At 55.1% G+C, this 16,167-nt stretch overlaps 1 protein-coding gene across 2 annotated transcripts; it reads right to left on the bottom strand.

The window, feature by feature from the left end:
• Positions 1-125: 125 nt before the first annotated feature.
• Positions 126-15,747, bottom strand: ANKRD52 (ankyrin repeat domain 52). 2 transcript variants are annotated; one of them, XM_074226382.1, is made up of 29 exons: positions 15,625-15,747; positions 15,315-15,398; positions 15,138-15,216; positions 14,991-15,061; positions 14,053-14,253; positions 13,712-13,799; positions 13,413-13,555; positions 12,948-13,160; positions 12,496-12,574; positions 12,012-12,126; positions 11,775-11,857; positions 11,560-11,677; positions 11,268-11,336; positions 10,990-11,130; positions 10,820-10,900; positions 10,158-10,269; positions 9,943-10,014; positions 9,402-9,603; positions 8,613-8,700; positions 8,399-8,516; positions 7,250-7,469; positions 6,981-7,068; positions 6,813-6,896; positions 6,574-6,719; positions 6,336-6,418; positions 6,044-6,126; positions 5,782-5,873; positions 5,072-5,347; positions 126-2,909 (listed from the first exon to the last, which is right to left on the bottom strand). In XM_074226382.1, exons 1-28 carry the CDS (start codon positions 15,649-15,651, stop codon positions 5,097-5,099), a joined length of 3,231 nt encoding a protein of 1,076 aa, XP_074082483.1. In that variant the 5' UTR covers positions 15,652-15,747; the 3' UTR covers positions 126-2,909; positions 5,072-5,096. The 2 variants fall into 2 exon arrangements, with proteins under 2 accessions (XP_074082483.1, XP_074082482.1); XM_074226381.1 differs by having other exon boundaries at positions 126-5,347.
• Between the last annotated feature and the right edge of the window lie 420 nt (positions 15,748-16,167).

The raw sequence follows: 16,167 nt of genomic DNA, 5'->3' as shown, positions 1-16,167 counted from the left end.
TTCTACACCCTCTCCCTCAGACCCCTCCCCGATTCCAACACTAGCACCACGGGGTGGGTTTGGGGCAGGGAAGAGAGGCAGGTGTGACAATTGCTTAGAGAAAGATTCCACTAGAATCCAGTGAATTGTGCTCAGTTCTCTTTACTTCCTACAACCGAGTACATGGGTCACGGGTGGGGATGGGGGAGGAGGGGACACGGTGCATCCCCCTGCCCCCCCAGCACACCTGCACACAGGATGGTGGTGTTTGCAGCATCACAGGTCATGCAGGTCATGAGGGGAGAGGAGCAGACACACACAGACACCCACAGTGGGCACCGTACAAAGAACACTCTCACATGTCCCCATATACACGGCTGTACACGAGGAAGTCCTCAGGCCTCTGGCCTTCCCTCTCCCCTGTCTTGCTTGGCTCCTGGGAAGGGGGAACTGTATTGCTTTGAGAGAGCCACCTTGGGGGGAGGGGCTGCCAGCAGAGCAGCCCCACTTCATCCCCATCCCCACCCCAATTTGGCACATCTGCCAGTCACAGAGCATTGAGGGCAGAGACCCTCACTCCTGGGCTCCCATGGCTTAAGGGAGGATTTTGTTCTCCACTCTTTTCCTATCTTCATCAACTGACCCCTCTCCAGCCAGATTCCCCCCTCCCTTTGCCCTGGACACATACACAAGGCTGAGCTATCCAGGTGTGACAAGGGAATGGGGAGATTAAGGATGGGGAGCAGGGTTTGGAAGCAGAGACCCCACCCTGGAGTGGGGGCAAGACTGGCACAACAGCTACTTTAGTGCAATTGGAGATGGTGCCCAGAATGAGGGGGAGCCGGGTCCCCGGGAGCCAAGACAAGTTTCTTGGCTCCCTGGGGAGGGGAGGCTCAGAATGGGCAGTCCAGTGCTCAGGCCCAGGGGGGAGGGGGAGGCAGGAGGACTGGGACTGGGACAATCCACCCTCACTATTACATGCCCTCCCAAGTGCTGGGTACAGTTTCTATCACTTCACACAAATGGGCAACAGCAGCCTTGGAGTTAGTACCTTCAAGTAGTTAAAAAAGCAGCACCCCCACTACTGGCCCTCCCCAAACCTGGTGTTTGGTCACTTCTCGGGGAAGACAAGCCAGACCCTCCTCTCAGACCCCTGGGCTTGGACCTCAAGTATTCATTGTCTTGACCCTTACTCACCAGTGGAGTGGCAACCTGACCATGCTAAGGACCCCTTGGATGGAGAGGGCTGGAACCACTTGTACCAGGCAGAGGAAGGGGCTGCTTTGTTCTCCTCCCCATCCCCCACAGTCCGAAGATAGGGGGTGGGGGTGATCCCCAAACTAGTGTTTTCCCCCCCAAGGGGGGCTTCTGGGCTATTGTCTGTAAGGCTATTTTCCTTTGCTGGAATCAGGGAAGGGGGAAAGGATTAACACACACTGGGGACTGGGATTGGGGATGGCCAAGGAGGGGAGAGGAGGGAAGGTCTTCCTTACTGGAACATGAGGTCTGGAGCTGTTGTTAACAAAGAAACACTTGTGTGCATAATAGTCAAGAGATTCACCCTCTCCCTCCAATTTACCACCCATCCCCTGCCCTCCAGCCCAGCTCTCAGGTTCCCTTTAAGGACTCTGGAGGAGAGACTGGAGGATCTGCAGACCCTTTCCCATGGCCCTCATATCCTCATTTCCCCTTCAAGGCCAAGGGAACATATGGGTGGTCCAGTGGGGCAACATTGGTGGACATTGGTGGAAACAGTATGGAGTTTTCCTTTGGTTACATATTGAAGGCAAAGGTGAGCTGGACTTACAGTCTAACGGAGGGGGTGAAGAGAGGGAAAGGGTCCTGGGGTGAATGAAGGAAGGGCAGCCCTCCTCCATTCCTCCACCCCAAGAAACACCAGTCTTATTGGGGGTGGGGGTCCCTCAATGTTATCTCCCCCACCCCCCACAGCACCAAACAAGAAGAATAGAAGCCCCTCCCCTATGGGCTGCTCCCCACCCCAACCTGGGCTGTACATTCAGTGGTTTTCAGCAGTCCTATGGCTCGGGGGTTGCAGGGTGGGGGAGGTAGCCCCATCAGTCTCAGCTGGACAAGTGGCAGTGACCCTGGTCTATCTGTTCTACCAGGACCCACAATTTGTGCCTTTCTTTTTCTGGAAGAGGGAGGATTCCCCCTCCAACTGCCCAATGTCCCTCAGATCAGAAAAGCCCCCCAAATCAGAAACTAAAAACTGGCTCTCATTAGTTGTCTTTTCATTTTCCTACCAATTTCATTTGTCTGTCTCCTCCACAGCGCTCTTTGCTGGGACCCTGGGGCTGCTCTCCAGGGCCTCTCTAGAGAGGCCTTTTCCACAAAAGTGCTTATTACTTGAAGCAAGTGCTTTAGAGCTTTTTTTAAAGGGGGGGGTAGAAGGGAGAGAAGGGAGGAGAGCCTAGGGAAGGAAGGGGAAAGAGAGGTCTACTCTCTCACCTTCCTGGAGAAGGACTGGGGGCCATTCTGCCTTTGTTTAATTTCTCCACACCCGTTTAAGTCAAAAAGGTTTTTAAAAAAAAAAAACCCTGAAAATTAAAATAAATATGCAGTGGCCATGAGTATGGGACAAGATGCTTCAAAAACAATAGGGGCTTAGGAGCCCAGGGTGGGGCAGGGAATTTCCTTTGGCATAAGGAGAGGAGGCTGCTCATCCTCCAGGCCCCCCTCACCAATGACATGAGGAAGGGCAAAGGGTTTCCCCCTACCTCCCCAGCAAAGCTGACACTGTGCTGAAGGGGCAAAGACTAGGCAGCCACCAGAAATCTCTTTTAGCAAAATAATGGGGTGCTTTGCAAACACTTAGATTCTTACTGATGTTGTTGAGCATCATTAAAGGAGAACACGACACACACATGGGCTCCTCTGGAGAACCTGTGTTGTCCCTTCTACCCAGCTCCCTGCATCAAAATGAGAATGGAAGGGGGAGTGAGAAGGCTGAGAAGAAAAAACAGCAGAGAGGGTGAGTGCACTTTGAAAAGCCAGCAGGGATTTTTTTTTGAGGGGAGGGGCTGCAGCCCTTAGAGAGAGGTCACATTGATTGTCATTTAGGGAAGGAGGGAGTGTGGAAAGGACTTGGGGGGAAAGGGGCAGCACAAGGCCCTTTGGCTTTAACAGGATCGAAAACTAAAAGCTGCACAATTCTTCTCACCAAAAATGGTCATTTAGAAGTTTTGAAATGGTTTTAGAACAATGATTGGTGGGGGAGGGCAGGTGAAGAGAATAAAGGGGAACAAAGAGATAGTGGGGAAGACAAAGAGACCAAGAGGAATGGAGAGATGAGGTCTCAGACAAGCTACAGAGAACTGGACAAATGAAAAGTTGGGGGGGTTAGGTTTTGGAGAGGAAGGGGGCCCTGGGTGTCCCCTAATGCCCCAACATCATTCTAGGCAGAAATGGCAGAACTTAAATCCAAAACAGAAAAGTCAGTAGAGCTGTGAAGAATGCAAGCAAGCAAGGCTGGGGTGGGCCCTTGTGTTTCTCTGTGGGGGTGGGGGGAGACACAAAAGCACTATGTAAACGAGGCCAGTCCAGTTTTCAGGAAACAATACTGATGGCAACTGTAGGATACAGAGGGAGGGGAAGGGGCTATGGCCTCTGTTCAAGTTATGTGTCTTGGCTCCTGGCTGAGGTATTGCGTGTGAGGAAGGGAACACTGGATGGAAGGGGAAGGGGGATATTCTGGGAGATGGATGGGGAGGGCATTGAAGGGGACCAGGGCCAAATTCAATGCTACATTTAGAGAAAAATTTGCCCCCTCAGCTTCCCTAGTGCGGTGCCTAGGGTGGGGCTTTAGGAATCCTGTTGTTAGTATAGCCCCTGGCCCTCCCCGCACCCCATCACTGGGAGGCAGGGACTCTGGTCTGCCTTCCCCCTCCTAAGCCAAGGGCCCTAGCTCTGGAGGAAGGCTCGGATGCCCCTCCCACCATCTTTGGCTTCAGATCAGCAGTGATTGGGGGGTGGGGGGAGTTCTCGGACATGAGGGGATGGTCGAGGCAGAGGGAGGCCCAGAGGAGCTCTGGGTAGGGATGCCCTCCTTACACACACACACACACACACACACACACAAAAGACAAGCACATGCTGGAAGCACACACAGAGAATACAAGAGGGCTGTGGCTTTGAAATGGAGAGGAAATTCATTTGTTTCTTCCACTAAAGGGTGAATGCTCACTGAAAAATTCATGACAAGCCTCAAAGAGAAAAGCTGAGGAGGAGGGAGCCTGAGAAGCTGCCCTCCCCTGAAAGGAGCTCAAATGAAGAAGCAAGGTTAAAGTGCATGGTGAGGGGGGCCAGAAGGGCCAAGCTGGGGGAGGAGGGGCAGAGCCAGCCCTTGGTTTGCATATGAGGAAGTGGGGAGAGAAGGGAGCAGGTTCTAGAGTCCCAGGTACAGTAGTTGTTGCTTCAAGTGTTTTGCATTTGAATTGGAGGGGGGATGGGACAGGGTAGATGGGAGGGGAGAGGAAGAAGCTCCAGGCCTCAGTGCTCAAAGTCTTCCCCCACCCACCCAGCTGCCCCTATGGGAAGTGGGGGGACACCTCCAGAGTGCTCACACAGTACCAGAAATTAAGGCTTCTCACTGCTTCGGGGGTAGAGAGGCTAGCCGAGCAGGAAGGGCAGTGATCAGGATGGGGAACAGGTAACTGCCTGGCTCCAGAGGCAGGAAAACTGGAGAGAGGACCAAGAAAGGAAGAAGCAGGAGGGAGGGCAGGAGGAAGAGAGAGTGGAGCTGAAAGCAGAATGTGGAGGGTGGCAGGGGGAAGAAAAGGGCCAAGGGTGGGCAGAGATAAGGAGAGCCAGGCATTTAGTAATTTTTTCAGATTACTTGGCAGAAGGGCCTGCCCTGGGGGCACCAAGAAAATCTGGGAACTCCCTGGTAGCCCACTAATACCCTGCTCAGTTTGGGTGGCAGAGGGGTGAGCAGCTCATCTCCAACTTTTTCCCTCATTCCTCTTAACTTATCCCCACTCCCAGCCCCCCCATCACCCAAGTCGTGTTCTCCTTTAAAGTGCCCTATATTTATAGACATTTTCTAAATAAATAGAATAAGATATCAGGTCACCGGTGTGGGGAGACCAGCGGAGGATCTACTCTGAGTAGCAGCCGTCTAACCCGATGGCGCCGTGTCGGTCCTGGCTGTAGGGGCAGGACGCCCCGTGGGGCAGGGCACCACAGCCACCCACTGTCTTGGCAGCAGCGATGCCACAGTTCTTGAGCAGGCTGAAGCTGAAGGGGCTGACGGCGTCCTTGGGTGGGAAAGGCTTCATGGTGGAGAGGATCAAGGCCAGACAGTCCGCCACATCTTTGTTAGGCGCACAAGCCAGGGCTGGAGTGTGACCTGCGGGCAGATCAGGGGAAACTGAGGTACGGGCCCTTCGATCTCCTCCCCCACCAGCCTGGCTCCCCACGAGTCTGGTGGAGGTGAGCCCAGGCAGTCAAGTTTTCCTAAAATGTTAAGAGTCCAGGTAAATATATCCTTATTCAGCAAAGTGTATATACATTTGTGTCTGGAATGAGAGGGCCAGAAAGGAGGGAGTGGGAAGTACACCTTACTGGGGCTTCTCCTGGCTCTCCTTTGAATCAGCCCCAAAGGGAAACGCTATCCCTTGGCCTCCTTTCGGTGGTTCCAGAATGTGAGTGATGGGGGAGACCAGGCCCCCTACCCCAAACAGCTCCCCGGGGAAGAGAAGCTTGAACAGCCCTGGTCAGGAAGTTATCTCCTGTTTAGTGTCCCTGACCCCAACCCAGGGGGGGCTCTGGGCCCCACCCCACCTTCTTCATCTACAGCCAGCACTGTGGCCCCACGACTGAGCAGTGCCTGTACCACAGAAGCCAGGCCATTCCGGGCAGCGATGTGGAGCGGCCTGGGAGGGAGAAAAAGAAGAGAAATCAGTCAATGAGATGCTCAGTGTCCTTGAAACCCAAGCCGGATGGGGAAGGCCTCTGCAGGGACCATGCAGACCCCCAAGATTCCCTCACCCCTTGGAGGACCCTGTGTTTTTCCCCTCTTCCAGCCTCTCATGTGAACACTCACATCTGCAGTGCACTGTTGGTGGCATTGATAAGGCCAAGGTCTTGAGTTTCCGCCAGGATTAACAGGGCACATTTCTCGTGACCCTGAGAAAAAGTGGGGGAAAGGGAGGCCATAAAGGATGACTTCTAAAGGGAGTACAAAGTTGGTAGCATGGGGGCTCTGCCCCCAGATGCGCCCCCTCCTGGATGGCCTCTCCTATTCCTGCTTGTAGGGCCTGCCTGTCCCCAGGTCCTGCTCCCCATCCCATCCCCAGGCCCTTGACAGACCAGCCTCCTGGCGGAGATGCCCCTACCTTGCTGCACGCCAAATGAAGGGCAGTGTTCTTATTCCCGTCCAATACAGTCAGGTCTGCTTTTGCTTGATATAACAGAAACTCTGGGGGTGGGGAAGAGAAGGAGCATCACTAGCCATGGCCCAAGGCCTGGAACTCCCCTCTCCAGGCCTTCCTGGCTTCCCCATCAGCCTGACATCCTGTCCCTCCTTAGGATGCTCTGAACCATTTGCTGCAGATGCCCCCTCCCTGCACGCACCCACAGCAGCAGTCTGCCCATTCTCAGCCGCCGTCATGAGAGCCGTTCTGCCGGCCTGATCCACGGCATCCACCTCGGCTTGGTGCCTCAGCAACATCTGGAGCCCAGAGACGTTGTCTGCGAAGGCGGCAGCATGAAGGGGGGTCCTGCAGATGGAGGGAACAGAAGAAGCAGGGGAGGCTCCTCAGCCTGGGGGAGCCAGGCCTGAGGTGGTGCTCCCCAGGAATGCCAGCACTCACCGTCCTTTGGCGTCTCGGCTATTCACAATCTTGGCGCCCAGCGCTCCCAGGAGCATCTCTGTGGTGCTGTCCTGGTTGTTAATTCTGGGGAAAGAGAGCAGGGTCTTATTGAGGAGGAAGAGGGCCTGCCATTGGACTTGAGGGGTGGGGGCAAGAGGGGCCACTCACACTGCACAGTGCAAAGGAGTGAAGGGGTTTCCTTCTAGGTATGAGAACGGGCTGTGTTCAAGTAACAACTCCAGACAATCTTCATGTCCTGAATGATGGGGAGAGTGAGGTGGGGAGAGAAAGGCAGAGTCAGTACAAAGCCCCCTCCAGCCAGCAGCATCCAGCAATCTCCCAAATCAACTCCAATATGCTCCCAGGTCTCAGTTTAGCTCTTCCAGCCTTAGTCCCATCCCCTGATCCCAGTGCCCACCCATTCCCAGGCTCCTGACCAGTGTAGGAGGCCCAGTGCATGGGAGAGTAGCCACTGTAGTCCACTACTGCATCCAAGGGATCTGTGGAGAGGGCAGCCTGTAACAAGGTCCTCAGGACAGCTGTGTGGCCACAGGCTGAGGCCAGGTGGATAGGTGTCCTGCCCTTAAAATCTCGGCAGAGTACAAAGGCGTCATGGTCCAGAAGGGCAGCCAGGCAGTCCTCACAGCCAGTCACCGCCTATGAGCCAGCAACAGGGACAGTTTTAACCTATCTTGCACCCCAAGGACTAAAAGCCTTAGCCTGACCACTGAATGCTGGGGGGATGCCTCCTCTCTTCACCACCCACCATGCCCTCTATCAAGGAAACCAACGACCAGAAAAAAAGATTCTTGATGTGGCAGTCAACAGATACAAGAGGAAGAATGGGCCACAGAGAGGGAATAAGGTGGTGAAACTCTGAAGTCCGGAAGTGGCTATCCCATGGAACAGATCAAGAGTATTTGGAGCTGGGGCAGCTAGGTGGCACAGTGGATAGAGCACCAGCCCTGGAGCCAGGAGGACTTGAGTTCAAATCCAGCCTCAAACACTTAATAATTGCTTAGCTGTGTGGCAAGTCACTTAACCCCACTGCCTTAAGTAAATAAAAAAATTTTTTAAAAGAGTGTTTCGGGAGGAAGAGTAGGTGATGGGAAGGTATAAGTGCATGTGAGCTATCTCTAATAACATGTCTAATAATAGCTCACATTTGTACATATTATATAGATAGATGAGCATGTATATAGACATAAAATTTTAGCATCTTAAGGTTTACAAAGTACTGTATACTGAATAGCCCTAGGAGATAAGTTTTGCCAGAGTCAATAACCCCACTTGAGAAAAGAGGAAGCTCAGTGAGACTAAAAGACTTGTCCATGATCACAAAGTGCTAGAGACTAGATCTGAACCCAAGTGCTCCTGATTCTAAAATTCAACATTCCTTCTACTATACTATGTGACCTCCCAGAGGGATGTCAGGAAAATAGAATGGAGGTTTTGATAACCTACTTATAGGATGATAAGATGGCTCACTCCCCATGGCCAACCTGACTTCTGAACACTGGTCAGTCTCATGCAACTAAATCTTCTCCCTGTTACCACGGCCCTGCCTAGAAAGAGCTGTCACTCACCCCACGGTGCAAGGCAGTTCGACCCCGGCGATCAGCTGCATCAGCTGTTGATCCTTTTTCCAGCAGGAGATGCACACAATCTACATGGCCATTCATGATGGCCAACATGAGTGGGGTCCTGAAGGCAGAACAGGAAAAAGAAAAGAGCATGGGGCTAAGAAGTGAGAAGCTCTGACCTAAACCAAGGTGCCTGGACCCTTAGCCCTACACTCACTGTCCGTGGGCATCCATGACATCGGTGATATCAGCTCGCTCTCCACTGTCAATCAGCAGGTGCAGGGAGTCTGTGTGACCAGAAGCAGCTGGGAGAAAAGGAGGCAACTTAGGGCCAGATGGGGCCAGGTGTGGCCCAAAGGAGAACAAGGCACCAGGGAGGGCCCAAGCCAGGACAGTGGGGAAGGAAATGGAATTCTCTTTCAGGGTTCTTCTAGGACGACGAGAAGGAAAGGTCCTTAGGGGAGTCAGAGTAATGATCCAGCACTGGACCTTAATATCCTATTAAAGCATGCATCAGAATAACACCAAAGAAAGCGGACCCAGAGCAAAACAAAGACAGTTTTCAGTATCCTCCAGATCATCCACACTTTGAACCTGCATAAACAGGGGTTTGCTAAAGTGTAGCGGAGGTGTTTAAATTCTGGTCTGAAAAACTCCCCAGGTAGTGAAACCAGACTGAAATGTACCTGGGCAATGTTGAACAAAAACAAATAAAAGTGCAGATAATGCTAATTTGTGGTTTTCTAAGCCAAGAAGTGGGCAGCAGGAATTAACTGCTATTTGAGTTTGAGGTCATTGATGTCCAGCAGTATTGTCAAGGTCAAACAGAAAAGGGGCACCATTAAACTGTATATAAGGATGCTTGCAGGCTGCATGGTGACTTAGAAAACCACATATTCATTTTATCAGCATTCTACTGTTATTTTTATTGGTTTTGCTCAACATTTTCCAATTCTACTTTCACCTGACTATACAGGGTAGAGGAGTAAATTTCTAAGACCCCTACCAGCAGCATGGAGGGGTGTCCACTTCCGCTTGCGCTCCTTAACCAGGGCAGAGGCTCCGTGGGCTGTGAGCACCTCCACACACTCAGTGGAGCCCCGTTCTGTGGCCAGGAACAGTGCAGTTCGGCCTTTGTGGTCCCTCACGTCCAGATTCACCAGCGTCTCTGCTAGTGTCTTCAGTGCTTCACAGTGACCATTATAGGCCTGGGAGAGTATGGGAACTAAAATGGAGCTTGTCCTTGATGTCGATGGCCAATTCCTTACCTCTGACTGGGAGGGGTCCTGATAAAATTTCTCCCAAATCATTAGGCACCATGGGGTTGACATTTTTGGTTAATTCTTTTTCCCAAGTCTGTGTCTACCCAGACTGCTGCCCTCAAGGCCACTTCCCCAAGGAATCTAAACTAGGAAGAGGACTCAAGGGGGTGCCAGCTCCCAACCTGTGCTGGTACCCAGAAGTCCATTCCTATGACTGCACTGGAGGATAGGGAAGAAAAAGAACAACCATAGAGGGAATTAGAAGAATTAGCAGAAAGGACTTACAGCTAAGTGCAAAGGGCTGACTGGAATGGTGTTCTCCACATCTTCCAGGCAGTTAAAAGACATTTCTAGGAGCTGAAAAGGAGGAGGCAGCTGTGAGGATGAGGTGTTGCCTAGGGGATGCCCCCAGGGTCCTTCCACTTCACCTTGATCTGGGCCCCCCAGGCCAGACCAGATCTCTCTAGTCCTGGACTTTTTCAGGACTTCCTCCCACCTACCAGCTCAAGGTTCTGTCTGTTGCCATAGGCGGCTGCATAGTGCACGGCTGTGTAACCCTGCCTGTCCCGCAGGGAAGGGTCTGCACCGTTATCCAGTAAAAACTCCAGACAGCTGAGGGCAAGAAAGCACATCAGAGAAGAGCCCAGGAGTAGTGGAGCTCAAGCTAGAGATGAGGGCTGGAGGGAGAACAGAGTCCAGGCTACCCCGTGGTCCAGGTCCACCTCTGGAAGGCCCCCCTCTGTCTCTAAGCTGGTTTAGATGACAGCATGTCCAACCCTGCCTCCTCTTATTCGCCACGTCCCTCAACTGGAGTTCCACCGAGAGGCTGACCCTGGCCCCATCACTCCTCCTCTCTTAGCCTTGGTTTGCTCATCTGTAAAATGGAGGCACTGGCCCTGCATCACCTCCTTCACAGGCCTCAGGAGGGTCAAACAGATCAACTGTTTAGAAGTACCTCCAGATGTGGAATACTTCTCCCATCAGGCTCCCTCAACTTCAACTGGAGCAGAGCCCCTCGCCTCATGCCTCTTGAAGATTCTGGGGCCCAGCTTGATGCCCACTGAGTGCTGGTACAGAGTCAGACTAGGGAAGCCCAGGAGAGGATGGGACACAAGGGACAGAGGGGCTGGGGGGACTTCAGGGGTCCTCAAAAGCTACTCACAAGAAGGCCTCCTTTCTCCGGGATGCCTTCAGTGGCTCATCCTCTTCAGGGTCGTGGCTGGCGGCTGCATGCGGCTCCGCTCTAGGCACAAAGGGCAAACTGAGGGGGGGAGCCAGAGGGAGAGACAGTTCAGGTACTGGGGGTGGAGGAAGCAAGAAAGGGAGACTCACCTCCGGTAGGTGTCGGAGGCGGCGGCATAGTGCAGAGGGGAGCAGCCTTTGCAGTCAGCCTCGTTGACGCCTGCTCCAGCAGTCACCAGCGTCACAGCGCACTGGTAACTGCCATTGGCGGCTGCATAGTGCAATGGGGTCCTGTGGAAAATGATGGCAAGATGGTGAGGGGGAGGTGAAGGACCGAGAGGCAAGTCAGAAGCCGTCCTCCCAATATTCCCCCCAGCAGATGTTCCATTGCCCCCACTCCCAGAGCCCACCTCACCCTTCCCACACACCTTCCAAACTTGTCTCTCCTTCTCAAGTCAGCGCCACTGCTCAACAGCAAATTAAGACATTCAACATTCCTGGAAAGAGGGGGAGGGATGAACAAGGGTTAAGAAGAAACGGGGACTCTCTGAGAAAGAAGTGGACACTTGAGGAAGGACTAAGTGGACAAAAACAGCTGGTACTTCCTACCTGCAAGACACATCATTGGAAGCACAGAAATAGAATTGGGCAAGAGAAAACAATGACTTCCGGGACCCAGCCCAGGGCTCTTCACCGGAGTGCAGAGAAAAGGGAACTCACCCTCCGGAAGCAGCAGCATGGAGACAGGTTCGGCCAAGGTTATCAGGTGTGTTGATGTCAAAACCAGCAGAGAGAACATGTTCATTGCTGAGTGAAGACACAATGCTGTAAAGCTGACCTGGGAGGGAAGGAATATCCACGGTTCTGGCCTCTGGGCAATGATCAGAGAGAGGATGACCCACCAATCCTCAGCTAAAGATCCAAAAAGTCTGTACCTGAGGAGAGAAGCTTACGGCAACAGTCTGAGAATCCAAAAAGAACAGCCAAGTGCAGGGGGAACATGTCATGGATGCCTCGCCTAGACAAAGGAGAGGACAGCTGTCAGCCCTGGGCTTAGCCAAGGAGGCTGAGGAGAGCTAGTGGCACCTTCATTTGTCCCACATGCCTGGCAAAGAGATGTGGAAGCTGGAAGGGCTCGCCTATGAGATCTGGGGGTAAGAGAGGTGGCTCACCGGGCAGTATCAGCACCATTGGTCATGAGGGTGCTGATAAGGAGCTCGTGTCCATAGCGGGCAGCCACATGCAATGGTGTATTCCCATATTTGTCAGCACAGTCAATCTCACTACCTAAGATAGACACATATACTATCTTACACACAGAACAAGCCTTAGGACTAAGGCTAGCAACAAACTTTGGACAGCAAACCTTTAACAAGTCAGGTAATAAAAAGGGCCTGAACATAAGACAAGAGATAGAATTAGCAAGATGATAGAAAATATTCTTGGTTATTTTGGATGGCTCGCTGGGAAGGGAAAAGAGAAAGAGATACCAGAGAAAACTTAAGCAACGTAAAAAACAAAAGACATCAATAAAATTGATTTAAAAGAAAAAGAAGGAAAAGTGAATAACACAAGAGTTTTTGGAAAAGCCAAAAAAGATAAAGATCTAGAATCCCTATAGGAAGGAGAACAACTCGTAATCTCTGGGGTCCATACCATTCTGAATAAGGATCTGAGATCGGGTGAAACGCCCGTGGATGGCAGCCATATGCAGGGGACTCTTTCCCTCCTTGCTCTATGGAAAACGAGATCCTTCAGTAAAAAGCAGATAAGTGCCTAATCCAGATTTCCTCCCAAAGGACCAGCCCTTGGGTCCAGATTCCCTCCCAAAGGAATAGCCCTTGGGTCCAGAAAAATCAAGTAAATGTGCAGACATTGATGCCCTGAGCCCCTGGCTCAATCTGATCACTGTTGGGGGGTAAGTAAATTTTCTTGGAGACCAGCCGGGTAGTGCAGAAAGTTCTAGAGGACAGGGAGAAACCTGGAAACTCTTCCCTATAGTTTAATAGCATGGGAATTTAGGGGACTTTTGTCATTTTTCCAGGCTTTCCCCGTCCTATAGACCGTTCCCCTCTTCCCACTACTCTGGCGTCTTCTTTTTTGGTCACCTGGAAATTGACATCTGCCCCGTTGTTGACCAGCAGCTCCAAGCAGAGTGCACCATTAGTAGAGACCGCAGCCACGTGTAATGGAGTAAACCCCTTGTCATTGGGCTGGTTGACATTAGCGCCTGCGTTCACCAGCTCATTGGCCACAGCATCCTGGCCCAGGTAGCAGGCGATATGCAGAGCTGTGTTCCCATAGGCATTGGGCTCATCGATCTGGAATGGTGGGGAATGCCAAAATAGGAAAGATGGTACATCTGGTCAAGGAAACCCAGAATCCTAATGCTCCAGTTCCAGCCTGCATAGGTTTCCAATCCCATGATCCAAGGCTGTCAGTACTGTCCTTCCAAACATCCCGATGCCCATGGATCCACCAACTACAAGGTTCCTTCTGCTCACCCATCTCCCCACAGTCTCTTCTACAGTTCTTAAATCCCTGACCTCAGCCCCATCCCCCAGTTCCCTGACCTCAGCCCCGAGCCGTAGCAGATGCTTGACCACATCAATCTGGCCATTGGCTGCAGCAGTGTGGAGTAGGCCATAGCCCTTCCGGTCCTTGCAGCTAGGATCTGCACCCCGGGCCACCAACAGCTTCAGGACCTCCAAATGTCCTGTGGGGTGGAGGGGGAGAAATGAGGAGAAGAGCAGAGATATGGCAAGGCTAAAGGGAACAGAGAATAAACTGTTGCAGACCCTCCTCCAGAACTCCCCGTCTCTAAGTTATGCCTAGGTGAGCCATACACCTTTTCACCTCGATTCCTCCTCACCTAAAAAGGCTGCCCAATGTAGTGGCTGCCGTTCCTTTTTGTCACAGACATTCAGACTGGCCCCCTTGTTCAGAAGCAGGTTCACCATCTGTATGAGAACAGGAGATGCTTTTGCTCAGAACCTGGCATGGGTCCCTTTCCCCAGCCATCTTCTACTAAAGGTTCTCCACTTTCCCAGGAAACTGAAGAGAGAAGTGACTGGAGGCTGAAAGGACCATGGACAGGGACTAATGGGGAGAGCAGAGACTTGGGAAAGGGAAAGGACCAGGGGTTGGGAAGGAAAAGCCAGGCCCCTTCACCAAGGGTCCGGAGACCCAGGTGGGCATCGGGGGAGCCCATACCTCCAGGTGCCCGCTATGCACAGCATGGTGCAAGGCGCTGCGCCCGCTCCGGTCGGCCACGTTGAGGCTGCTCAGCAGCGGGGCCAGGGCCTCGGCACACTTGGTGGCCCGGTTGGCGGCGGCCACGTGCAGCGGCGTCTGCCACAGCTTGTCTCGGGCATTCACGTCTGCGGAGTGTGCCAGGAGCAGCCCCAGAACTTTCTGTTTACGGGAAGGGCGGACCGGGAGACAGGAAGAAGGGAGCACGTTAGCACAGGCGCCGGCCCCCAAAGCGAGAGCAGCCGCAACATCCAGGCATCGCGGGATGCCTCAATACCCCTAAGCAGAGGGAAGCTGCCGACTGATCATCATCCGTCAGCCTCGCTCATCTTTCCAGAATACACGGGCTCTAAGTTCCCTAACCACTTCCTCAAGAACAACGAACTTTGTCGTGCCAATCTCAGCACTCCTCACATCCCTTGCCAAGCGAACGCAGGCATCCCATAGACCCTCCCACCCTCGTGGGTGAAAAGTAAAGCCTTCGCCTTCACCTATGCAGCACTCTGACCCTTCCACAACCATTGAGACCAACACCCCCCCCCCCCGACGTCAACCAAAATGTCCCCCTTAACGTCTGGACTAAAGCAGCGGCTCTCTGACCTCTAGGAGTGCCGGGGCAGCCTGCTCCTCCCAGAGCCCTAAAGGGGAGCAGGCACCGGGGTGGCCCCTCGGGGAGGGATGAGTCATTTAGGCCTGGCATGGGAGCCCCCTGCAGTCTGCCAGCCAGCGGAGCGCTAAGCTGCCCCTGACGTCAAATCAGCTGGCAGGGCTCGGCCCCCCATAAACAGCCGGTCCCGAGGTCGGGAGGGAGGAGCCCAGACCCGACTTTCCTCCCCAGATGGTGCAGGCGATGAGTAGGGAAGGAGGATGGCGGAGGAGCCCGGCCCAGGCGCCCCTACCTCGTTCCTAGAGGCGGCGGCTCGGTGGAGGGGGGTCAGCCACAGGGTGTCCTTAGCGTTGACATTAGCACCTGGGACAAGGAGAGAATGCGGGTGTGGGGCGGGGCGGGGGTGCGGCGGGTGCGGCGGGCAGGGCGGCGGGCTTACCTGACAGCAGCAGCAGCTGGAGGATGGGGACGTCTCCCACGTAGGCGGCGGCGTGCAGCGGGGTCCTTCGCTCTTGGTCCTGCAGAAGGCGGGGTGTCGGGCCGGGCGGGGAGGGGTGGGGTGCCCCCGGCCCGGCCCCGGCCCGCGCCCCGCGCCCCCGCCCGCGCCCCCGCTCACCAGCACGTTGATGTTCTCCTTCTGCGAGAGCAGGGAGCGCACTTCCTCCACGTCCCGGCTAAAGATGGCCTGGACCAGGGGCGGCTGCGGAGAGAGCGGGGCTCAGCGGGCGCGGGGCGCGGGGCTCCCCGCCGGGCCGGCGCCCTGTCACCCCGCAAGGGCAGCGGCGGGCCCGGAGGCGGGGCCGGCGCGGGGCGGGGCGGGCCGGGCCGGGCCCGGGGCGCGGCGGGGGGGAGGCCGGGGCGCGGGCCGGGCCTAGGCCGCACATCCCCGGGCTCGCGTGGCGGCGGCGGCCGGCGCGCCCGCTCACCTGGTCCGTGATGCTGAGGATCCCCATGGCCCGGCCCGGGCTCCGTCCGCATCGAGCTCCCGGCGGCAGCGGCGGCGGCTCCACCGGGACACGGGGCGGCGGCGGCGGCGGCGGTGGCGGCGGCGGCGGCGGCGGCGGCGGCGGCGGCGGCGGTGGCGGCGGCGGCGGCGGCTGCTGGGAGAGCGGGGCCCCGCCTACCGGGAGGCGGGCGAGCGGGAGCCGGCAGCACCCCCTGGCGGCCGCGCCGGGCCCCGCAGCTCCGGCGCCCCGGACCTCCCGACAGGGCCCGCCCGCCGCGCCGCGCTCCCGGAGCACCGGCCGCCGCCAGACCCGGCTGCGCGCCGCCCCCTGGCGGCCGACTGCGGCCCCGCGGCGCCCCCAAGCGGCCGGAGCCGGCCCCCGCGGGGCTTCCGGCCCAAGCTCCCGGCGCCCTCTAGCGGCCAGGCCTCGCCCGCCGCAGCGCCCCCGGAGCGCCCTAAGTCCGGAGGGCATGGAGAAGCGGCGGCGGCTTCGGGAATGTGCCCTTCCAGGCCTTCGTCCTCT

Source organism: Macrotis lagotis, chromosome 2 (genome assembly GCF_037893015.1).
Source record: "Macrotis lagotis isolate mMagLag1 chromosome 2, bilby.v1.9.chrom.fasta, whole genome shotgun sequence".
NCBI lineage: Eukaryota > Metazoa > Chordata > Mammalia > Peramelemorphia > Peramelidae > Macrotis > Macrotis lagotis.
The sequence above is the reverse complement of the archived record's forward strand: the minus strand, read 5'-3'. Positions and strand labels throughout refer to the sequence as shown.